Source organism: Sander lucioperca, chromosome 12 (assembly GCF_008315115.2).
Source record: "Sander lucioperca isolate FBNREF2018 chromosome 12, SLUC_FBN_1.2, whole genome shotgun sequence".
Lineage (NCBI taxonomy): Eukaryota > Metazoa > Chordata > Actinopteri > Perciformes > Percidae > Sander > Sander lucioperca.
The window spans coordinates 9372744-9398779 of NC_050184.1; the positions used below are offsets into that span (position 1 = coordinate 9372744).

General features: G+C 40.7%; 1 protein-coding gene across 1 annotated transcript; it reads left to right on the forward strand.

Moving 5' to 3' along the window:
• Positions 1-273: 273 nt before the first annotated feature.
• Positions 274-20279, forward strand: LOC116040941. The gene is made up of 12 exons (XM_036008226.1): positions 274-403; positions 2913-3017; positions 4863-4967; positions 6522-6566; positions 6763-6809; positions 7034-7660; positions 7981-8709; positions 11567-13364; positions 16832-17008; positions 17672-17848; positions 18712-18758; positions 19009-20279. Exons 5-12 carry the CDS (start codon positions 6773-6775, stop codon positions 19566-19568), a joined length of 4152 nt encoding a protein of 1383 aa, XP_035864119.1. The 5' UTR covers positions 274-403; positions 2913-3017; positions 4863-4967; positions 6522-6566; positions 6763-6772; the 3' UTR covers positions 19569-20279.
• The last annotated feature ends 5757 nt before the right edge of the window (positions 20280-26036 follow it).

Consider the following 26036-nt stretch of genomic DNA (forward strand, 5'->3'; position numbering starts at 1 on the left):
TAAGAGGCATACAGTTTTAAAACATTATGGAGGGTAAAAACGAATCACAAGCACCTAACTGCCCAGGAGTTTGTGACAAAGACTGGTATAGCTGACTGTTTCCTGCAACAAGCTCCTGCACAAAGCACTGTGGCTCTAAGATATTTTGGTTATGTTGGATGTTTGATACAGAGTGAAATTAAATTGAATCAAATGACTGACATCTAAAGAGAAGATCTGTAAATACCATTTTAAAACTCACCAATAATATTAAAGATGTTTAAAGTGTTACATTTTGTAATTGTAATCTGTGTTTAAGGCTGCCTGAGCCACAAAGACCAGTCTCTCCTGCACCCAGCAATGATTCCATAAAAAGTGACTTGTCCAAGAATGAACCTCTCAACTTCCGTAAAGAAGAATCGGGGTAAGACATTTTGGTTATGTTGTATGTTTGATAAAGAAAGAAATTAAATTTGATGGCATTTCTTTTTAATTTCATGTTGAAAAATGAGTAGAGAGCGAGGTGCCAGACTTGGCCAATGTGCGTGAGAGGGGAAGGGTCCATGAGTAATTAGGCAACTGCGTGGGTAACGTCATCTACACTTGTGTGTCTCGCTTTCGTGGCATCACACTCATTGCCTGTAAAATTCAACCATGGCGAAATATGCACATGTTGTTGCACGGAGCTGTTCTTACAATGTTTTTGTGAAAATCATGATGTTGCAGTCAATAATCCATTTGAGTGGTGATCCGCAGCCGAAGATCATCCATTTTGTTTGCTATTGACCGAAAAATAGCGTGGAATATGCTGTGCAGTGATAGCTGATAAGGAATTAGCCTTAGCTTAACATTAGCTGTCCTCTTTCCCCCCACCTTGTTTACGGTCTCACCCCGTCTGCGAGCACTTCCGGGCAGCGGAGACAGGTTGGTAGTCCTCGTCAGTGTTGTAGTACTCGTTCTCATCACTAAATCAACCGTATTTTTCCTCAGTGTTGACTTGGTTTTGCATGGAAATGCTGACAATAGACGCATACCATGAGGCTGCGTTCACATACAATCAGGCGGTTGTCAGGCGGTCGTCGGTCGGTCGTCAGGCTGTCGTCAGGCTGTCGTCTGGCGGTTGTCTGGCGGCGGTCTGGCGGTGGTCGGGCTGTCGTCGGGCTGTCGTCAGGCGGTTTTCAGGCGGTCTGCAAAAACGCAAGTCTTCCCATTAATTTTGAATGGGGGTAGTGGGTTTAGGCTATGGTAGTGGGGATGCAGGGTGGAGCCAAAAAAAACACAGCGGCCTGTGGCACAAATATGAGACAGATTCAACTTTAGGAGAAATGCAACCCAAAGTCATGCTACAGAGGCGAATCATGCAACCAGTAATCAGACTTGTCAGTCCATTTTGATGCGGTGTAAGAGGCATCCATTTTGTTTGCTAAAGGCCGTACATTGGCGTGGACAATGCTGCGCAGTGATAGCTGATAAGGAATTAGCCTTAGCCTAACATTAGCCGTCCTCTTTCCCCCCACCTTGTTTACGGTCTCACCCCGTCTGCGAGCACTTCCGGGCAGCGGAGACAGGTTGGTAGTCCTCGTCAGTGTTGTAGTACTCGTTCTCATCACTAAATCAACCGTATTTTTACTCAGTGTTGACTTGGTTTTGCATGGAAATGCTGACAAAAGACGCATACCATGAGGCTGCGTTCACATACAATCAGGCGGTTGTCAGGCGGTCGTCGGTCGGTCGTCGGTCGGTCGCCAGGCTGTCGCCAGGCTGTCGCCAGGCTGTCGTCAGGCTGTCGTCAGGCTGTCGTCTGGCGGTGGTCTGGCGGCGGTCTGGCGGCGTTCGGGCTGTCGTCGGGCGGTCGCCAGGCGGTTGGCAAAAACGCAAGTCTTCCCATTAATTTTGAATGGGGGTAGTGGGTTTAGGCTATGGTAGTGGGGATGCAGGGTGGAGCCAAAAAAAACACAGCGGCCTGTGGCACAAATATGAGACGGATTCAACTTTAGGAGAAATGCAACCCAAAGTTATGCTACAGAGGCGAATCATGCAACCAGTAATCAGACTTGTCAGTCCATTTTGATGCGGTGTAAGAGGCATCCATTTTGTTTGCTAAAGGCCGTACATTGGCGTGGACAATGCTGCGCAGTGATAGCTGATAAGGAATTAGCCTTAGCCTAACATTAGCCGTCCTCTTTCCCCCCACCTTGTTTACGGTCTCACCCCGTCTGCGAGCACTTCCGGTCAGCGGAGACAGGTTGGTAGTCCTTGTCAGTGTTGTAGTACTCGTTCTCGTCACTAAATCAACCGTATTTTTACTCAGTGTTGACTTGGTTTTGCATGGAAATGCTGACAATAGACACATACCATGAGGCTGTGTTCACATACAATCAGGCGGTTGTCGGGCGGTTGTCGGGGCTGTCGTCGGGCTGTTGGCGTAAACGCAAGTCTTCTCATTAATTTTGAATGGGGGTAGTGGGTTTAGGCTACGGCGGTGGGGATGCAGGGTGGAGCCAAAAAAAACACAGCAGCCTGTGGCAAAAATATGAGACGGATTCAGCTTTTGGAGAAATGCAACCCAAAGTCATGCAACAGAGGTGAATCATGCAACCAGTAATTAGACTTGTCAGTCCATTTTGAGGCGGTGTAAGAGGCATACAGTTTTAAAACATTATGGAGGGTAAAAACAAATCACAAGCACCTAACTGCCCAGGAGTTTGTGACAAAGACTGGTACAGCTGACTGTTTCCTGCAACAAGCTCCTGCACAAAGCACTGTGGCTCTAAGATATTTTGGTTATGTTGGATGTTTGATACAGAGTGAAATTAAATTGAATCAAATGACTGACATCTAAAGAGAAGAACTGTAAATACCATTTTAAAACTCAACAATAATGTTAAAGATGTTTAAAGTGTTACATTTTGTAATTGTAATCTGTGTTTAAGGCTGCCTGAGCCACAAAGACCAGTCTCTCCTGCACCCAGCAATGATTCCATAAAAAGTGACTTGTCCAAGAATGAACCTCTCAACTTCCGTAAAGAAGAATCGGGGTAAGACATTTTGGTTATGTTGTATGTTTGATAAAGAAAGAAATTAAATTTGATGGCATTTCTTTTTAATTTCATGTTGAAAAATGAGTAGAGAGCGAGTGTGCCAGACTTGGCCAATGTGCGTGAGAGGGGAAGGGTCCATGAGTAATTAGGCAACTGCGTGGGTAACGTCATCTACACTTGTGTGTCTCGCTTTCGTGGCATCACACTCATTGCCTGTAAAATTCAACCATGGCGAAATATGCACATGTTGTTGCACGGAGCTGTTCTTACAATGTTTTTGTGAAAATCATGATGTTGCAGTCCATAATCCATTTGAGTGGTGATCCGCAGCCGAAGATCATCCATTTTGTTTGCTAAAGACCGAAAAAGAGCGTGGAATATTCTGCGCAGTGATAGCTGATAAGGAATTAGCCTTAGCTTAACATTAGCTGTCCTCTTTCCCCCCACCTTGTTTACGGTCTCACCCCGTCTGCGAGCACTTCCGGGCAGCGGAGACAGGTTGGTAGTCCTCGTCAGTGTTGTAGTACTCGTTCTCATCACTAAATCAACCGTATTTTTCCTCAGTGTTGACTTGGTTTTGCATGGAAATGCTGACAATAGACGCATACCATGAGGCTGCGTTCACATACAATCAGGCGGTTGTCAGGCGGTCGTCGGTCGGTCGTCAGGCTGTCGTCAGGCTGTCGTCTGGCGGTTGTCTGGCGGCGGTCTGGCGGTGGTCGGGCTGTCGTCGGGCTGTCGTCGGGCTGTCGTCAGGCGGTTTTCAGGCGGTCTGCAAAAACGCAAGTCTTCCCATTAATTTTGAATGGGGGTAGTGGGTTTAGGCTATGGTAGTGGGGATGCAGGGTGGAGCCAAAAAAAACACAGCGGCCTGTGGCACAAATATGAGACAGATTCAACTTTAGGAGAAATGCAACCCAAAGTCATGCTACAGAGGCGAATCATGCAACCAGTAATCAGACTTGTCAGTCCATTTTGATGCGGTGTAAGAGGCATCCATTTTGTTTGCTAAAGGCCGTACATTGGCGTGGACAATGCTGCGCAGTGATAGCTGATAAGGAATTAGCCTTAGCCTAACATTAGCCGTCCTCTTTCCCCCCACCTTGTTTACGGTCTCACCCCGTCTGCGAGCACTTCCGGTCAGCGGAGACAGGTTGGTAGTCCTCGTCAGTGTTGTAGTACTCGTTCTCGTCACTAAATCAACCGTATTTTTACTCAGTGTTGACTTGGTTTTGCATGGAAATGCTGACAATAGACACATACCATGAGGCTGTGTTCACATACAATCAGGCGGTTGTCGGGGCTGTCGTCGGGGCTGTCGTCGGGCTGTTGGCGTAAACGCAAGTCTTCCCATTAATTTTGAATGGGGGTAGTGGGTTTAGGCTACGGCGGTGGGGATGCAGGGTGGAGCCAAAAAAAACACAGCAGCCTGTGGCAAAAATATGAGACGGATTCAACTTTTGGAGAAATGCAACCCAAAGTCATGCAACAGAGGTGAATCATGCAACCAGTAATCAGACTTGTCAGTCCATTTTGAGGCGGTGTAAGAGGCATACAGTTTTAAAACATTATGGAGGGTAAAAACGAATCACAAGCACTTAACTGCCCAGGAGTTTGTGACAAAGACTGGTATAGCTGACTGTTTCTTGCAACAAGCTCCTGCACAAAACACTGTGGCTCTAAGATATTTTGGTTATGTTGGATGTTTGATACAGAGTGAAATTAAATTGAATCAAATGACTGACATCTAAAGAGAAGAAGTGTAAATACCATTTTAAAACTCAACAATAATGTTAAAGATGTTTAAAGTGTTACATTTTGTAATTGTAATCTGTGTTTAAGGCTGCCTGAGCCACAAAGACCAGTCTCTCCTGCACCCAGCAATGATTCCATAAAAAGTGACTTGTCCAAGAATGAACCTCTCAACTTCCGTAAAGAAGAATCAGGGTAAGACATTTTGGTTATGTTGTATGTTTGATACGGAGAGAAATTAAATTTGATGGCATTTCTTTTTAATTTCATGTTGAAAAATGAGTAGAGAGCGAGTGTGCCAGACTTGGCCAATGTGCGTGATAGGGGAAGGGTCCATGAGTAATTAGTCAACTGCGTGGGTAATGTCATCTACACTTGTGTGTCTCGCTTTCGTGGCATCACACTCATTGCCTGTAAAATTCAACCATGGCGAAATATGCACATGTTGTTGCACGGAGCTGTTCTTACAATGTTTTTGTGAAAATCATGAAGTTGCAGTCCATTATCCATTTAAGTGGTGATCCGCAGCAGAAGAACATCCATTTTTTTTGCTAAAGACCGAAAAATAGAATGGAAAATGCTGTGCAGTGATAGCTGATAAGGAATTAGCCTTAGCCTAACATTAGCTGTCCTCTTTCCCCCCACCTTGTTTACGGTCTCACCCCGTCTGTGAGCACTTCCGGTCAGCGGAGACAGGTTGGTAGTCCTCGTCAGTGTTGTAGTACTCGTTCTCATCACTAAATCAACCGTATTTTTACTCAGTGTTGACTTGGTTTTGCATGGAAATGCTGACAATAGACACATACCATGAGGCTGCGTTCACATACAATCAGGCGGTTGTCGGGCGGTCGTCGGGCGGTCGTCGAGCGGTGATCGGGCGGTCGTCCGGCTGTCGTCCGGCGGTGGTCGGGCGGTCGGTCTTAAGGCGGTCTGGCAAAAATGCAAGTCTTCCCATTAATTTTGAATGGGGGTAGTGGGTTTAGGCTACGGCGGTGGGGATGCAGGGTGGAGCCAAAAAAAACACAGCAGCCTGTGGCAAAAATATGAGACAGATTCAACTTTTGGAGAAATACAACCCAAAGTCATGCAACAGAGGCGAATCATGCAACCAGTAATCAGACTTGTCAGTCCATTTTGAGGCGGTGTAAGAGGCATACAGTTTTAAAACATTATGGAGGGTAAAAACGAATCACAAGCACCTAACTGCCCAGGAGTTTGTGACAAAGACTGGTATAGCTGACTGTTTCCTGCAACAAGCTCCTGCACAAAGCACTGTGGCTCTAAGATATTTTGGTTATGTTGGATGTTTGATACAGAGTGAAATTAAATTGAATCAAATGACTGACATCTAAAGAGAATAACTGTAAATACCATTTTAAAACTCAACAATAATGTTAAAGATGTTTAAAGTGTTACATTTTGTAATTATAATCTGTGTTTAAGGCTGCCTGAGCCACAAAGACCAGTCTCTCCTGCACCCAGCAATGATTCAATAAAAAGTGACTTGTCCAAGAATGAACCTCTCAACTTCCGTAAAGAAGAATCGGGGTAAAAATTTTCGTTATGTTGCATGTTTGATACGGAGAGAAATGAAATTGAAGTGAATGACCGACATAGAAAGACAATAACTCGAAATCCCATTCTGAAACCCAGCAACAATGTTAAAAATGTTAAAAACGTTACATTTTGTAATTGTAATCTATGTTAAAGCCCATTTAAGCCACAAAGGCCAGTCTCTCCTGTACCCAGCAACATTCCCCAGGATGATCCTCTCAACTTCTTGCCTGAGCAAAGGCAGGATAAATAACATGTGTGTACATACTTACAGCTATAACAGAGAAAAAGATAACGTAACGACATGTGAAAATGACGAAGTAGTGCAGTGAAGCCTGAGAGATACATTTTACCTAAAACATAATAAGTATATTCATTTTTGTCACAGTAAATGTATCTCTCTGTATTGACACGAACATGTCTTGACTGTGTCCAGCAGTGCTTCCATGGAGACTGGCCAGGATGGGCGTAGCCACAGCAAAGGTACTCAAACAAGAAACTTAACTAGCTTCACAATCAATGAATTTAAAAAAAAAGAAGCAATTAATTAAAATTTCAAATTCATACTTACATTTCTTTATTATCATTCCATATGCATCTTGGCTTTAACTGCAGGTATAACACAACACATCATGTTGCACTTGTCGTTATATTGTGCAAAACTAATTGCATTTGGCTTTCTCTGTACGTCTTTATTATTTCTTTAGATAAGGATGCCAAAGGCAAACTCACAGCAGACCTGAAAAGCAGAGTACTCCGTCAGCATGAAAAGGAACTGAGAAGACATGAACGTGACACAGCAATATACAATATATCAGCTGGTGAAAGCGAGAATGCTAAACCACAAACCTTTGATGCATTATTTTCTGAGAACAAGAAAGTGCGAACAGTGCTAATGAAGGGAGTGGCTGGCGTTGGTAAAACCTTTCAAACAAAGTTGTTCATGGTAGACTGGGCAAACAAAATTTCCAACAAAAAAATAGACTTCATAGTGTCATTACATTTCAGCGAGCTGAATTCAAGAAGGGACAAAGTTCAAAGCATGACAGATCTGCTTCATCATTCCCTCAATAATGATAAACACAGGGTTTACAAGTACCAAGAGTCTAAAGTAGCTTTTGTTCTTGATGGCTTGGAAGAATGTGCACTTTCTCTGGATTTTGCAAAGAACGAGGACTTGACTGATATGGAAGAGCCAGCCTCAATGGATGTGCTGCTAACAAACCTCATCAAGGGGAAACTGCTTCCCTCTGCTTGTCTCTGGATCATCTCTCAACCTTCAGGAGTTGATAAGATTCCTCCTGATTACATTGATAAAGTGACAGAATGTCGAGGTATGAAACTATGACTAACATATTTTCATAGCTCATTCATAACTCATGTATCGTGTAATCTGCATGTCTCTTACTATTTTTAGATTGGAGAATTTGATTTTAATAAGGAAATACTACAAAAAAAATGCATCCATGACAAATGACAGTTTTATGGAAAATGTGACAAACTTTACTAAACTTCATTTTTTTTGGGGAACAAATTTGTTTTAACAAAAGTGATTTTGTTTTTGGTTAATTTAAAATGTTGTTTTGGTATTACTTGCTTGGTATTCATGCTGTTTTTATCCTTCATCATCTATAACTTTTTTTTGTTTATTCAGAGACCTTGCAGCGACGGCAGAAACTGGTGTCAGCCCTGAAAGAAAGATTTCGTAAAGAAACCACTCAAGATGAAGACATAAACCATCCTAACCAGAAAAACACAGAACACATCATGCGAGAAGACAAAAGTGGTGAGGTCAATGATGAAGAGAAAAATGGATGCACTGCGGCAAAATCAGTAATACGAGTGAATGCAGTGTCTGACATCTTCAAAGATACAAAAGGACAAAAAATCAGAACTGTGCTAACTACGGGAGAAGCTGGAATTGGAAAATCCTTCCATGTGCAGAAATATATAAAGGAGTGGGCTAAAAAGGACACAAAGTCAAAATTTTCTTGGTTGAAAGATGCAGCAAAAGAAAAGATATGGGGCAAAGACGAAGAAGAAGTTTTATTTCCACTTAACTTCTCCAAGCTTAATTTGATAAAAGAGAAAAAAGTCAGTTTGGTGGGACTGCTTAATCATTTCTTTGAAGAAACTAAAGCATTTGTAATCTCTAACTTTGAACAGCTAAAAATTGTATTTGTCTTTGATGGATTGGATGCGTATCAACCTCCTCTTGACTTTGACAACAACGACACATTGACTGATGTCAGAGAGCCAGCTTCCGTGGATGTGCTGCTGACAAGCCTCATCAGAAGAACCCTGCTTCCCTCTGCTCTGCTCTGGATAACCTCCCGACTGAAGCTGCCTGAAACATGTGTCGACAGGACGACAGAAATACGATGTAAGCTTATGGATGCGGATGATGGCAGCCAGGGACACTGCATAGCAAAGAGTGCAATTAAACCCAGGCCTGTTTAAAGTGTCTAAATCAAAATCAAACAGTGGCCACAAAGTCGCAAAAATAAGTAATTTTAGTATTGAGTATCTGCCAATACAGAGCCTGATATTCATTTATCTTACTGTTGATTGAAATGTGTCTGACACAGTGAATAACACATTTGGACACTATTGGAGCTCCTGGTTCAAAGCTATAAAGTGTCTCAGCTTAGATTACTGATATGATATTTAACTTGGAGAATGCAACTCCTGAAATTGATGTGACCTGATCTGCTAGAGAGAAGACGAATGACTTGAAGACAAAACCTTTACGATTGTACAGCGGCGTTACAGAATGGAGCCTTCTACCTCACAAACAATCTTTGACAAGTACAGACACCGGCTTGTAGAGAGCACTTAACTAGACAACCATTTCATTTTGGACTGTTTTATCAGAATTACTTTTAATTAAGGGACTGTTCGGTATTTAATTAAGGGGCCACTGGAGGAGTTTTGTGGCCTCTAACCTAAAAAGATGTGACCCTCCCCTCATCAGTAATAATATTCCTATGACCCTCCAAAATGATTTGAAAAAGAGGCATGACCCTCCCCTCGCGTGCAAGTTTGCCCCTAGCAAATAAGTACAGACACCATTTGATTTTTACAGCTATGACATACAAGACTTAACCTCTGCATTCTCATCTTACACATCCCACTCCTCTGTTATGGTGTGGTGGCCATTTCAGTAGATTTACTCACTAACATAGTTGTGGAAACACAATAAGCATGGAAACTAAATGCAAACTTCCTGCATTACTGCATTACTTCAAATACTAAGTTACTCATCTAGTAAACTAGTATTCATATGAAATAAAACAATAAAACATTGAGACCATTCAGCAAAGGACACTGGGATATAGGCTAACCAATTCAACACTGGTTGCTATAGACTTGTCACTAGGCTTCGTCATTGTATATTTTAGAACATAGGTAAAGCTACCAAAGCTGAACGTTATATTCCAAAACATATATGTTTATTTTTAAAGCAGATTTTAAGTTACATTGTAACAATTTAACAATTCGCCTTTATGAAATCCAATCGCGGCACGGCTGTTTTGGAACGCAATAGACAGACGGTGGCGGAATGCCCCAACACTTAAATTCAGCTAAAATGTAACAGTGAACAATCAGTGTTCAACCTACAGTCTGTTGAAATGCTTCTCCAAACTCACCATAAAACGTTAAGACAAGTTGAGAAAAAAAGATACCTATTTTGCCGTAATCCAATGACACGAAAAAAAAAGTAGCCTAATCCACAGCGATCAGTAGATCCACAAAAGGGGTCATGGTGTATCCAGCAAGGCCGATACGAGCGTCACATTCACCAGCCAGCTCCAAACAGGTGAACGAGGCCTCTCCACTTCACCGTTTAAACAAAGTGGAATAAACATATACAAGTCCAAATCTACACAAAACCCGCAATCAATTAGTAAGCTGACATCACATGTATATACATGGCATTTAGGAAACCTTTATTGCAAGGTTGGCACGGCAAGATGTCCAGACTAGTGCAACAGTAACTTTCGTTTTTTGCGTCCTGCTGCTCCCATCGTCAGCCAGGTAATATTTTTTTTACTAAAGCAGTATATGAACTCTGATGTATTACCTATCACCATTTAGTTGTTTTGTGTTATTTAAGATATTTATAAAATATCTGGTCATGCCAGATGTAATTATTCCACTCATTTTTTAAACAATGCAATTACCTGTTTGAGCCACCAGGGGGGCAGTGCTCCTCCTGCCCCCCAGCAAACTCCGCGTATGCGGTCAGACCATCTGCTAGGGGGCCGAGACTGAGAGCTACATGGATAAATATGCACCAAACAAGCCACTTTGAAATTTTGCTCTTTTCATGAATAAAAAAGTTGGGTGACCCCCCCACCCAGACTAAAAAATGTTGGATGTCCCTCCCCTCAACAAAAAAATACATGACCCTCCCCTATTTTCCTCCGGTGGTCCATTCCATAAATACCGAACGGTCCCTAATGCCGTTTTATTGAAATGAAAGCAACAGCCTGTGCTGTATAAATGAAACCCTGCTACCAGAATGCTGCACTTTGCTTATAAGAGAGAGAAAGGAAAAAAGTTGTTAGCATCTGAGTTTAGCGACTACGTGTATTTTGCCAACTTAACTGTCAGAACTCAGAATCATTTGCACCATGTGCGCCCTAAATAATTTTCACTTGTATATGTAGCTAAATGCTAGCAATGTAGGCTATCATAAAGGAAAACAACGTTGCAATAGTAGAGTACAGTAAAGAAAGGATTGGACTTTCATCTTCTTTATTTTAGCATATAACATTCCAAAAAAATATGATTGGATCAGCCTATATAATAATGGATTACTTTGGATCAGCTTGGTACATATTGATAGCACAATGTCTTACAATTAAATATTCATGCAGTTGCCGCCAGTCAACAGAGGGAAACCAAATTTACCATTATTTGTCCGAAATAAATAACCTTGAAAACAGACAAGCAGGATGAGGAGCAAAAATCAAACTCTAGTTCAGACTCAAACCAACAAATCAGTGTCATGATGCTCATATTCAGTGTCTTATTAGGCAGATTGTTAAATGTTTTAAACCCTGCTTCACTTTTAGTTGACCAGTGTGTACCTAAACAAACCATAATACAAAAAACGTAATTTTTGATTCTGTGGTTTAGATTTGATAAACTGCAATGTAATTGGACCCCAAGCATTTCATCACAAGTATTATGTAATTTCTGTCCACAATAATCTACAAAATATTTTCCTACAGGTAAGCCTGATGTTGCAAGTCAAGGGATAGTCAAATCTCAGCTGACGGAGGAATTTACCCATGTGGCTGAGGGGATTGATATGCAGAAAACCTCATCTCTTCTGAACGAGATCTACACAGATGTCTACATCATAGAGGGAGAGAGGGGAGAGGTCAATGTTCAAAATGAGATCAGACAAGTTCAAGACGCAAAATTCAAACCAGCGGGACAAGAAACATCGATTAAATATCATAACATCTTCAAACCTGCATCTGAAAGTATACCCATTCGAACAGTGCTGACGATTGGAGTGGCAGGCATTGGAAAGTCGTTTGCTACCAAGAAGTACATGCTGGACTGGGCTGAGGGTACGGCGAACGGGGACATATTCTATATGTTTCCACTTTCTTTCCGGGAGCTGAATTTGAGAAAAGACAAAGAACACAGCATGGAGGAACTCATTCATCAGTTTTTTCCGGGTATGAAGACATCAGAAATAGAGGACTATGACAAGTACAGAATTCTGATTGTTCTGGATGGTCTTGATGAATGTCGCCTCGATCTTGACTTCAATAAACATGATTATTGGACAGATGTGAGAAAGCCGACCTCGGTGAACGTTCTGCTGACAAATCTCATCCAAGGAAACCTACTTCCTAAATCTCAAATCTGGATCACCTCCCGACCTGCAGCCTCCAACCAGATCCCTGCTGATAAAGTTGACCGGGTTACAGAGGTGCGAGGATTTAATGATGAGCAGAAGGAGGAGTACTTCAGGAAGAGATTTAGTGACAAGGATTTGGCTGAGAAAATCTTGTCACATGTCAAGAAATCAAGAAGCCTTTACATCATGTGTCACATCCCTGTCTTCTGTTGGATCACTGCAAAAGTTCTGGAAGACTTCGTGGACACAAAAGAAGAAGGAAGGATGCCCAAGACCCTGACTGACATGTACATATACTTCCTTGAGTTACAATGCAGACAGGCTAATGTGAAGTATGGTGCAGATGAGACGGGTGACAGTTCTGAGACAAATTCATGCTGGAATACTAGGAACATGAAAACTATAATCTCTCTGGGGAAACTGGCTTTCGAGGGGCTAGAGGAAGGAACACTTCTCTTCACTGAAGACAACTTGAAAGACTGTGGTCTTGACATCACAAACACTGCCGTCTTCTCTGGATTATTCACTCAGATCACACGAGAAGGATGTGGGCTGTACCAACAGAAATTGTTCTGCTTTGTCCACCTGAGCATTCAAGAGTTCCTGGCAGCTTTTTATGTCTTTCACACATTCAATAACACAAGTGAAAATCTGTTTAGCAAGCCCACTTCAACAGTTGGAGACTTGCCAGCATTGGACTTCTACAAGACAGCAGTGGACAAGGCTTTAGATAGCAAGAATGGAGACTGGGATCTGTTTCTCCGCTTCCTGCTCGGCCTCTCTCTGGAGACTAATCAGAATCTACTGCAAGAGCTGCTGAGGAAGACAGAAAACAACAAGGAGACCAACGAGGGAACCATTGAGTACATCAAAGAAAAGATTAGGGAAGAGAACAGCGATGCGGATAAAAATTGCAATCTTTTCTACTGTCTGAATGAGCTGAACGACCACTCTCTGGTAGAAGAAGTGAAAAAGTACCTGCGCTCAGAAACACACACATTTGAAAACTTCTCCACCTCCCAGTGGTCCGCTCTGACTTTTGTGCTGCTGACATCAGATGAGAAGCTTGATGTGTTTGATCTGAAAAAGTACCTGAAATCAGAGAAAGTTCTTCTTGGAATGTTGCCGGTGGTCAAAGTCTCCAAAACTGCTTTGTAAGTACTTTCAAATGCTACATATATGATCTTGTTGTTTTGCTATTAGGGTTGCAAAATTCTGGGAATTTTCAAAGTTGGAAACTTTCCATGGGAATTAACGGGAACATATGGGAATTAACGGGAATAAATGGGAACTAATGGGAATAAACTGGATATTTTTAATATTGCTTGTTATAATACTGTTAGAGACAGAGACAGAGAACTTAAATGTAGTTGGAAATAACCCATCTTGCAGCATAATCTTGGTTAAAACAATGTTCTATATCTATGTTGAAGACAGTACTGCATTTGAGCCCAAGGACTACATCCAGTCAAGTACAAACTGTATATGCTTGTCTGCTTTTTACAAAACAAAATGTTTATATTTATGTTTGTATAAGATGGAGTTTGTATGAATTACCCAACATTTCCAGTTAATTCTCGTAATTTCCCATTAATTCCCATAATTTCTCATTAATTCCCATAATTTCCATTAATTCCCATAATTTCCATTAATTCCCATGAAAGTTTCCAAATTGGTATATTTCCCAAATTCCCCAGCTTAAAGTGGAAATGGAAAGTTTCCTGAAATGTACCGGAAAATTTCCGCCTCTTTGCAACCCTTCTTGCTACACATACACAGTATATATATACTGTATATATTTCTTTCAAAACTGAAGCCTGTTTGCCATTTACAAAAGGACCCCAAAAGGGCAGTGTTTCCCAAAGATTCGAAAGCAATTTGGGGGGGGGGGGGGGTGTAAGAGTAAAAGATGACATAACATTATTTACAATACGTTTATTTGATTCACAGCTGCTATATAGTGTTTTGACCTCGACAACCCAACTGCATTTTACCGCAAACTTGCGACTAGTTAACTTTCTAAAGCAAGCGCAATTGCTTGTTTGCTAAGAGTCGGGTCGGTGATTGTGAATGTGTGACTGTGTAAAGGTATTCACCAACCAGTAACCAACCTTTAGTGAACTTGTGAATATCGCCAGCCATCTTCTCTTTATGGAGACAGACGCTGTGTGCACGGTGGGCTTGATGGTGTTTTAAGCTTCCAATGTTGCCTTACAGGCAGCTAACCCTCACCTTAACACTAACATAACTTCTTTGACATAACCATTGCTGCCTGGAAGGTGACGTTGGGGGTTAAAAACGGCAAACACCGCACGGTGGGAGGAGCTGTGTGTGTATGTGAGCGAGACACAAGTGACAGAGAGACGGAGGAGAGCAGGGAAAGGAAATGCAGAAGAATGTGTTTTAAATAGCGTTTAAAAAAAAAAAAGAATAACGAAACGCAGTGTGTGGCGGCTGGTGTTGATAGGGAGGTGCACCGCCACACATTAGTCTATGTGTGGGAGACACTGAAGTGGGATATAATAAAGTTTGAATGAGGATAGTGCGTTTAGGCTGGAGCAGGGGGTGGCGGGGTTTGCTGCAGGGGGGACACACAAGAAAACGCAGCAGGCCTGGCGAAAAGGTTGAGACCGACTCAACTTTTGGAGAAACACAACCCCACGTCACGTTGCGGTGGCCAAACATGTAGCCGGCGGTTAGACTTGTCAGTCAGTTTTAAGGCGGTGTGAGAGTCCTGTACAGTAAATGGGAAATATTACTGCCTCAGTCGCTGCCACAAGAAAGTTTTAAAACATGAAACAAAAGCACTGAACTGTCCAGGAGTTTGTGTAAAAGCTGAATGTTTGTCAAACAACAAAGCACAGTCGATCTGTCTCGTTAGTCTCTTTTCTTTCTCTTTCTCCATGAAGCTGCCTTCAAGTGCTGTCGGAAACGTTGAGATCTATAAACAGAAAACAGTAGTTGTGAAATATAAAGTCTACTTGTTTTACATTGGAGGGTTAAACAAAACAACAGGACAACACAGAAATTGTCCGGTTCATTGACACTCCCCCCCCGCCACACAACCCTGTGGCAAATTGCCGGATCGCTGTTTCCCTGTCTGAACGCAGCTTTAAGGACTAAAATCTTAGATTGGAGACTGAAGAGTCAGATCCACCTTTATGCAGTGGGATGACCTGAGCTGCTTTCCATACTGCTGGTGTCTTACTACTAAGAATTGTTGTGGTAGTACTGTGATTTAGCGAATCTTATCATAAAATCCACGTTTTCAATGGCTACTTTCAGACTGCAGATCAATAGATCTAAATGTAGCCTGCTGTACTTAGACCCACAAAGGACACAATAAATTCTTCAGGGTTCGTTTATTTTTGTAACATTGGCAGTTCCTTCCTTTTGGCCTTTCCTTTAACAGAAAGGCCAAAACCAAAAATAATTAAAATGAAATAATCCAAAACATACGGCAGTGGGATTAGGACACTGACATAGAAAACAAAATAAAACAATATAAATATACCTTCACAATAAACTCCAGCTGATTCTTAAATGTACAGTTTGACTTAGAAAACACTCACATTTCACAGAATACAGACTCTGAAAAACAGGCTTCACCAGGGAGCGCACAACTTCACACACTTGTCACTCTGATGTCTAAATACAATAAAAAACACAAACAGTTGTTGTACTTTACCAATAACCACATACAATAGCATAGGTGAGGCTTTATGCATGCTAACAATACCTTGCTAACACATGGAAACACTGGCGTCGGCCGCTACACATGAAATCCATCGACATCCATCCAAAATCAATCTCATCTATAACATATCATCCAGTTAAAAGATGAACAGATATAATTTTAACCTTTTGTACATACATGTTTTTAACCAGTTATGCAATATTTACCTATTTATTTCACACAATGTACTCTGGCATTCTCCACTGTGCTGCTTCTCTGATTGGCCCAAAAGAAATAGAGAGCGACCAAGAGACACCCCGCAACTCTAGTGGCTGGAATAACTAACTAAAAATACACCTTCTGCCAGCACACAAACAAACGTATGCACATTTCTTTCATTTTTAGAACACAAAATACATACTGAAACAAACCAGAAATAAATGTGATGGGGGTGTTACAACAAATTCACCACCCGGCTACATAAATGTGTCTTAAATCAGATCTTTAAGACAGACTGTGGGTCCATCAAAATTCATAATTTCAGCCCTCCAAACAATCGCGCTGTCAAGTTGCAGTGCAGAACTCCTTTGTCGGACTGCTGTTCTCCTTCATGTTCTCCTCCATAGCCCTCAGCTAGTAGCAGCATGGATTCTGCCCAGCATTTAAGTCATTCTGGATTTGACGTTGTCGGCATGTGTCGCGTTGCGAGTGATGCAAAAGACACTTTGAAATCTGATTTGAGCAGTCAGAGCGCCCGGACTGAGATGCATTTCAAACCACCTCCAAATGTGGTTTTGACCTGATTTGCATTTCATGTTTTTTTTTTGCTGTCCAGCCCTAAACAAGGCCAATGATGTCTAAATATTTTTCAATAGACCATGTTTTTGTCTGTGAGTCTTCAATGTAGCGTGCCTATACTGTATATGCTTACAAATATTTTCACAGACTGAGTTGGTGTGAGCTCTCTGAGCAATCCTGCAGAGGCCTGTCATCCACAGTCCTCAGCTCTGCATCCTGTAATCTCACAGAGCTTGACCTGAGTCACAATGACCTGCTGGATTCAGGTGTGCAGGCGCTTGCTGATAGCCTACAGAGTATACACTGTAAACTGGAGAATCTCAAGTAAGTGTACAATATATCTAAATGGATCATGGCTAATGCTGTTTGTTGAAGACCACTGAAAACAAAAAATAAATAAGTAACCAATAATATTATTATTAATGAAATCATATATCCCTATCAAAACCATAGCCAAGATAAGGCTGATACCAACAATATTTATGTGCTTCTAAATATGCCCATTTATCAAAATTGATAATTAAAATGATCCTTCTAAATCAGTAAATCAAGTATATTATACTGCAAGGAACCATAACATCACTACTTACCACGTAACTCTCACCGGTGAAAAATAACTTACCATGAGTTCAAATGACAACAAAGAAACTTTTATCAAGTGTATGATGATTTGAACACAACCTATGTTTTTCTGTGGTCATATGCACTTGTAAATCAGAGGTGTCCTGATATAGAAACTAATGGACTTAGAGGAAATTACACTCTCCTTGATTGTGGTGTACTTGGCCTTGTCCATTATTTTATTATTATCATGCTTCTGTATGACGGAATTTGAAGAAACACATTTCTCAAAATGTATAATCAAAAAGAGAAAGATGATAACTAGGAAGAGAAACCTGCAAAAATAATTTCTTAAATTAAGGAGTGTGTGTGTGTGTGTGTGTGTGTGTGTGTGTGTGTGTGTGTGTGTATGTGTGTGGTCTGCAGGCTTTCAGGTTGTCAGGTGACAGAGAAAGGCTGCTTATTTCTGGCCTCAGCTCTCAAGGCCAAACCGACCTCCTCCCTGAAACAGCTGGATCTGACTTACAATCACCCAGGACCAGAGGGGGCAAAGATGCTCTCTGATATAGCTGCTGATCCAAATACGAGCCTGAAGAAACTCTGGTAGGTTAGGATGTCAGGATATATGTTTACATGTGTACATTTGTAGTGATATAGCTGGCTCTCCTAGTTATAATAAGGCTACATCAACACAAAGGCAAAATCTAAACTAATTATTTTATCTTATTAAAATAAACACTCAATAATGTCCCCATTTACATTAGTCATTGACATGTAATCTGTATCTGGATATACTATGTGGATGAAGAAAAACATATGTTAACACAAGGTGTAAATGCATGCAGAACACATTGTGACAATCTACTGTCTGCCACATTCTTAAGAAAACAATCAATCCAACAAGCTGACAAATCCCCTAACTCCCCCTCTTACTGATAGCTTATACAAACCTAGCAAAAGCTACAAGTTGCTAAAGTCCCTCACAAAAACATATTCAAAAATGAATGATGCCCATCCATGGCATAAATTTCCTTCACCTGGGACATGCCATGTTTGTTGAAGAAGAATTGAGATAATCAGAACACTTGTTAATTCCAGGTGTAAATGCAAAGGCCCGTGGATCAGATGTCATTATCCAGGTAGTGTATTCAGATTCGGATCACGTATTAATAAATAATAAGGTATATATGGGGCTGAGGAGACAATCCTTTTCTGCTGTATTAATTCTGTCCATATCAAATGCACTTTACTACTTAACACCCAGCAGCACTACAAAGTAAAGCTATATATTCTTGTGAGCCCTCATCACAGGTTGCAAATCGCTCAGAGGTGGCCTGTTCCACCAAAGAGCAGTTTTTATTTATTTTTGTTTTTAAGGGGATATAACATGTAAAACTCACTAGAAGAATTATTGTATTAGAGTTGGAAACTTCTGTTTGTGACAACACTATCTTCATTTTGTACAGTCTGGACTACGGTGGGGAGCATCGGTTAAAGCCAGGGCTGAAGAAGTGTAAGTCTTTATTATTTTTTTATTTTATTTTTAATGTTATCACTTCAGTAGAGCCTTAAACTCTAAGCTAATGCCTGATAAATGAAAATTAGGTGTAACTTTCAAATCAAATTGAAAATCACAAATTTATTTACTTTGCTTTAGATTTTCATCTTGAATTTATGTTGTCATCTAAACAACATAAGATAAATGTATAGTCTTTTAACTACACAACAAAACACTAAATGATGTGTTCTTGTTTCTCTTTCAGATGATGCAGATCTGAAGCTTGATGAAAACACAGCAAGCAGGAGGCTTGTTCTGTCTGAAGGCAACAGGAAAGTAAAAACTGTAAAGAAGGTGGAGGAGAAGGTAACACGTCCTGAACACCAAGACAGGTTTAAAAGGACTCAGGTGTTTTGTGAGGAGGGCCTGAAAGGCCTTGGCTACTGGGAGATAGAGTGGAAAGTGAATGTCGGCATCGCAGTGGCATATGGAGCAGTGGGGAGAAGATGGGATAGAAGTGGTGGCCTAGGATGCAACGAGATGTCCTGGAGCCTGCTCTGCTCGAGGAAGGGATACACTGCCATACATGGGAAGACATCCAAACGTATTCAAGTGCCCCATTGCCAAAAAATAGCAGTCTTTCTGGATTGGGAAGGTGGTACGCTGACCTATTACAGTGTCGAAAAAGGAGAGCTGAGGCTAATACACACCTTCCATGCCAAATTCACAGAACCCCTCTTCCCATGCTTCTGGCTTAAGAAGGGCTCTGTGACTTTGTGTAAGATAGACTGTACCCCTCTGAGATATGGGAAAAGTGTGCTGTGATGTTCTACCAGGTGCATTTGAGTAACCACTGAGCTAGACAACTATCATGCTAGCTAAACAGCCCTCTTCTTCACCGACCTGGCAGGACTTCCTCTACCTCCTCTAGCCTCACCTGCACCTTGTTGCCTTCATTTTTTTCCATTTGAAAAAGCTTCTTATATCCATGCCCTTATAGCCTTGCCTTAGTGAATTAGCTAGCCAGCTACCACCAGATGCCAAGAATAACAAGCCCTGTCATCGGTGTGCTTTCTCTCTCTTCCTCTCTTTCATGCTTGCACAAAATGCACGCGTTTCAAGTAGTGTGAAGTAGATCTGCTGCTTGAATGAAACACAGATGAAACCCACAACATACTTGCAGTTTTTGATCAATGATGTTATATTATTTTTGAGGGCTTTAATGCATGATCAGAATGAACAATGATTTTTTAGATCCGGGGCTATTCATAAAACATTTGGGGCTGTAGCCTCGGAGGACCCCAGGCCTAACAACGTTTTTTCTTTACCTGTTCATAGTGTAAGTCAATGTATTATGTAACAATGTGAAAAGAAGAAATGGTGAAAAATAAATCCCATGTTAAGTTAATGATGTGATAAAGAAAACAGATACACATTTTTATAAAACTGTGATTGTTTTCCCTGCTTCTCATTTGTTGTTAAATTGTCAAAAATGTACATACTTTTTTTTTTAAATATGTTGTACTACTGTGTAAATTGTGTTTGTACTATTAAATTCATTCTGATACTGAGGACAACGATTTAAACACTCCTTTGTGGCAAGTTGTTTTTGTGAGCTGATTAAAATTGCTGTAAGATTTTGTAATACATTTAATATACAGGTATATCAATTTATTAACCTGCCTGAATTAATGAAAACATTTAGAAGTACCTCATAAACTTATCAGAGCAAAATGTACAATCGTGCTCCAGACATATGACTATTCATACAGACAGGAGCAAATGTACAGCACTCGGTCAGCTTTACTCCTGTCTGCTGTTTTATTTTAATTTTATTATTATTATTATTATTATTTTTTTTTTTTTACAAATAATCAATTTCATGTTAAAATGTGTAAATGTGGGTTGGACTGTAAACAAAAATGAAAAGTGTCATAGAAGAACTGTTTGTATGCTAACCTGCAGTCTGTTAGTACTGTAGAAACCCACAGTTGTTCTACTGCCTTAATGTTTTCATTTAATGTAGAGTATGGATGTTGGAGGTATTTCATTTTTTTTTTATATGTTTGTGCCCAATAGTAAAGAATGTATCAAATACGATTTATTTTTAAGATTGAAATATGCTAACTAATGAGATTCTGATGTAAAGATACGGAAAAGGTTCATCAAATGTCATTCATATTGTTATGCCTATAAAAACTAAATAAAGCTTATTTTATTAAAACTAAACTGACCTGTATGTGTATATATAGAACATGTATTATGTATGCATACGCATAACTGTATATCTTCTGTTATATATATAATATATATAAATATAATATATATATAATTATAATTATAGTTTGATATTATTCTGTTTTTCTCATTCTACAATGTTAATATTCATTTTCTTGTGTGTTATTTATAACATTCTGTGTGAAGATGAACAAGATTATTTTATATGAAACTGAACCTTAAACCAGAAGGACATAAAATAAAGGTTCACATTTTTTCATCTGTCATCTGTCTTAAAACAATATTCACTTTCTCATATGTACATTAAAACAATGTTCACTTGATGTAATTATTCCTCCTGTTCGCGCTCGCCATTAAAAGATCCCTTCATCGAAAAAAATCCACAGGTCTTGTTTAGGGCAAAAATATATTCTGAAGTTTATTAATCATGTGGGTATCTTCCAAAATTATTTGTAGCTGTTCAATAAAGCATCAAGTCGAAGTAAAGTCAGAAGTAAAGTGTCAGCCATCATAGAGATGGAGATGGAATGTATCATTACTTTGTTACGAATTCTTGTTTGCCCCTTTGCACAGCTGGCCAATTGCTCTATCTTCCTCTTTCTGCCTTCTCTCCTCATCTGAGTCTTCCTCACTTGGTGTCAATCTATCACTCTGTCCAAGTTGTCTGTCCCTTCATCCACATCTCTCTCTCCCTCTGTATGTCCTACCCCCTTTTTCTGTTTCTCTAACTCAGTACAGTCTGTCAGACACAATTTATTGACCTTTACCTCCATCTGGATCCAAATGAAGAAGTGCCGTGGGTTTTGTTGTACAGTGTGACGTCGTATAGAGAGGAAGCCTGGTCAATGGAGATACATAAATGGGTGAGTGAACGCAGCTTCAGTGTTCATTCTCCAGACCCAGGATGTGATGTTGAAACAGCACATTTAGACTGACAGATGGGGTTATTGTCGTGGTGATGTGTCCTGATGGGAGAATTATTCCCATTAATATCCATTACATTGTAGAGAGAAGAGAAAAACTGAAATAAGAGAAACGACTGGCCCTTTATGAATGTATTTATTCTGTAGGTTTACTGGTGTTTTTCAAAATGTCCTAAGCTTTTCAATATTTTAATTGGCCTCTTTATATTTTATTTTATCCATTCTACTTTCATCTGCAGGTTTGCTATGGTTACACAACATAACCAACGATTTTGACACCAGTTTCCTGAGAATAATTTGGGAACCAATTTTAGCCTTCCCACAGCTAACTGTTCAGTCTCCAAACCAAACATTGAGAAACTAAATGTCAAATATCCTGAACATTTCAGCTCAAATAAGAAACTCTGGTTCTCATCCTGGGACCAATTCACATACTACCCTAGACATACAGAGTGGTGTGCTTAAATAGGCATGGGACCAACACACAATTTTATATCATAGATAACAAAAGCAGTGAAAACTATATTTGATTCCTATAACCAAATGTATACGCATGCTGGGATGTGTGTGCAAGTTTGTGTGCATGTGTGTGAGCATCTGAATGTAGGTGGTAATGAATTACACCCGTGAAGGACAGCCCCGAATGAAAGCTGGAGTGAGAGAAGGAGCGCAGCGAGGGGAAAACTGTACTGAAAGGAAACGTCCGGGATAATGCAGCAACCAGCACACTGAGGGCCTCTTTGCACAAGCTGCCTCATTGTTTCTATAAACCTAATTCTTGACCAAATCTTTGAAGAGGCTTGAAAACTCACAGTTAAACATTTAGTTATGGGCCAACATCAGAGACCTCATAAAAACAACAGACCTGTTTGATTCATTCAGGATCTTTCCTATTTCGGCATCTTTCACTCCGGACCATAGAGCTGCTGCTACTAATTGACAACACATTCAGAGCGCCTCATGCTCTTTCTGTCTCTCTGTGCCTCTGTCTCTGAAGATTTGTTTTGATTAGAGAGCTGCCTGTGCAAGCCTCGAGTTGGATGAATGAGTGTTTGTGTGGCTTTGCTGAATGGAGACAAGGCACTTCCTCTGAGTGTGTGTGTGTGTGTGTGTGTGTGTGTGTGTGTGTGTGTGTGTGTGTGTGTGTGTGTGTGTGTGTGTGAGACAGTCACTACTTTGGAAGTGAAAAACTTTTCCTCCTTCAGCAATGAAGAAATGTTTTTAAATGTATGTTTCAACACCACACACACTTTGTTAATGCTTTTTATTTTTAGTAATTTACATCACCCTGTCTAATGGAGCCTTTACTCATATTTAATTGGCTATAGTGACAGAAAATGAGACTCAGATGTGTTTACTTGGCTACCTACAATTAAACACATACTGTACACATCTCTATGGTTTCTTACACTTTCTTAAAATAGGATAAGAGTAGAAGTTGTTATAGGTCTGCAATTCTGAGACCATTCTCAATGGGTGCCCGTCCAGATTTACAATGTATAATGACTTAACTGGTTCGACATTTTACACCCACTAATTGCAGCACAAGGTCACGTCTGAAGATTTACTGTTTTCCAGAAAGTTCAAGTGTATGGGTTTTTTAACCATCTACGACTACGTTCCAAACCCTAATCCTTATTCTAACCCTAACCTGAACATATCATAATCTTGAACTCTAAATATAAGTTTAAACATTTAGAGAAGTAAAGATTGTCCGGAATATCCTCACCTTTCCGAAATGTCTTTACTCTTAAAGCCTAAAACTTGGTCCTCACAAAGATAGAAATGCAAGAGTACTACATGTAGAGACAGACGCACACAGAAACCACTAAGCTGGCTGTAGAGCTGTGATTTACTGTCCTCTACAGCTGACTTTCTCTTCTTTACCTGTTTGAGTCAAAACTAAATATTTAAACTTTAAAGTATCTAAATATTAACCTACACATTCATGTAGAACAGTGATTTATGACTTCACTGTCTCATTTTACCCATGTGTTTGGTTCCTCGCCATAAACCCTATTCACCAGCAAGGTCAAATATGTGAGGTGCGCTTGATTTACATCGTCAGGAACATCAGAACTGCTTTAACAGTTCAAAAGGAAGCTGTAATGGCGCCGTGATTTAGTAAAGCGAGTGCAACTCAAGCATTTTAAATATTTCAACTCTGACATTGTGTGAATGAATGAGAATAACGGCTTTCAGCACCCTTCACTTCCACCACTTCAAATGTCTGCCCTGCAGCCTGGACAGACAAAGTGAATTAGACTCTGATAGCTGCTGCTTTGCAGGTATCACATGTTTGTGTAATAATGTGTGTGTGTGTGTGTGTGTGTGTGTGTGTGTGTGTGTGTGTGTGTGTCAGTATGTGTAGCTCTAGGGTCCAAAGTGTTATGTCATTAAATACTTTGGCCAACAGAAAAAAACATATTGTGTATTTGCCTTTATGTCTGTGTGAGTTGTATTAGCAGAGTTTGTACATCTGTGTGTGTGTGTGTGTGTGTGTGTGTGTGCGTGTGTGCGTGTGTGCGTGCGTGTGTGCATGTGTATACTAGCTGTCATTTAATCCATCCTCAGGTTGCTCCGCTCCCACCCTGTGCGTCCACTCTGCCTCTCACAGACCAATCACATTCCACATTCCTCCACCTTCCCAGGATCCCAGGGACCCAGGGTGCATGGCTGCGGGGCGTTACCATGGCATTGGGGTGATGAGGTCACCCCCCTTTGGTACTTCAATGATTAGATGAGAGCTGATGCGGGGAGATAGGAAGGGATAAGGGAGAGAGAGAGAGAGAGAGAGAGAGAGCGACGGAGAAGGAAGGGAGAAGGGAAGGGAGAAGGAGCATTAAAGGTCCTATGACATACTGCTTTTTGGATGCTTTTATATAGGCTGAAGTCTCTTTCCCGAAATTCAGCCTTGGTGCAGAATTACAGCCACTAGAGCCAGTCCCACAATGAGCTTTCCTTAGGATGTGCCATTTCTGTGTCTGTAGCTTTAAATGCTATTGAGGAGGAGAGAGGCGGACCAAGCTGGAGAGGTGTGGGTTTGGCCTTGACCAACAAGCCATGATGTCTCTCTCTTTCTCATGGGTGTGCCAAATTCTCTGGGCGGGCAAAGCAGAGAAAGGGGAGGTAACCTTTCCCCTTATGACATCATAAAGGGAAGATTCCAGATTGGCCCATCTGAGCTTTCATTTTCTCAAAGGCAGAGCAGGATACCCAGGGCTTGGTTAACACCTATTGCCATTTCTAGCCACTGGGGGACCATAGGCAGGCCATGGGAACTCATTTTCACGCTATGGGACCTTTAAAACACCCTCCATTATGATTGCGCGCACACACACACACACACACACACACACACACACACACACACACACACACACTACATCTATAATTGTGAGAACCCACATTGACATAATGCATTTACTAACATAATGACTGACCGCCTTAAACCAGAACCTACTTCTAACCTTAACCCTAAAACCAAATCCTAACTCGGTCCTCACAAAGATAGACATACACAAGGACACACACTTGTCACCCCCTGACTCTTTAACAGCCTCACTGATGTTGCTCATTCAGTACACACTTGACATGCTCTATATTTGCACCATGAGTGAGTGTCCAAATTGATCACCTGTCAAGCATCATGTAAACAAACAGTGATGGTTAACATTACATGCCTTGCAGCAGCCATGCATTCACGGCTAGTAAAAGAGAAATGTTAGCATTTCAGAAGACAGAACTATGGAGCTAAAAGAGTCTCAATAAAGATAAATGCACACACTGCATTCACATATGCACACACAGGATTCATACATGCACACACATGATTCATAAATACACACACAGGATACACAAATGTGCACAAAATTCACAAATACACACACAAAATTTAAAAAGCACAGAAGATTCACAAATGCATACAAAATTCAGAAATGCACACAAAATTCATAAATGCACACACAATTCAGAAATGCAAACAACATTTACAAATGCACACAAGATTCAGAAATGCACAGGACAAGATTCAGAAATGTTTTTTCTGATGCACACACAAATATATCTTGATTTACAAACTGCTTGCGGTCTGTGAACTTCACTGCATTTGTGTGTGAATTTTGAGACTGCC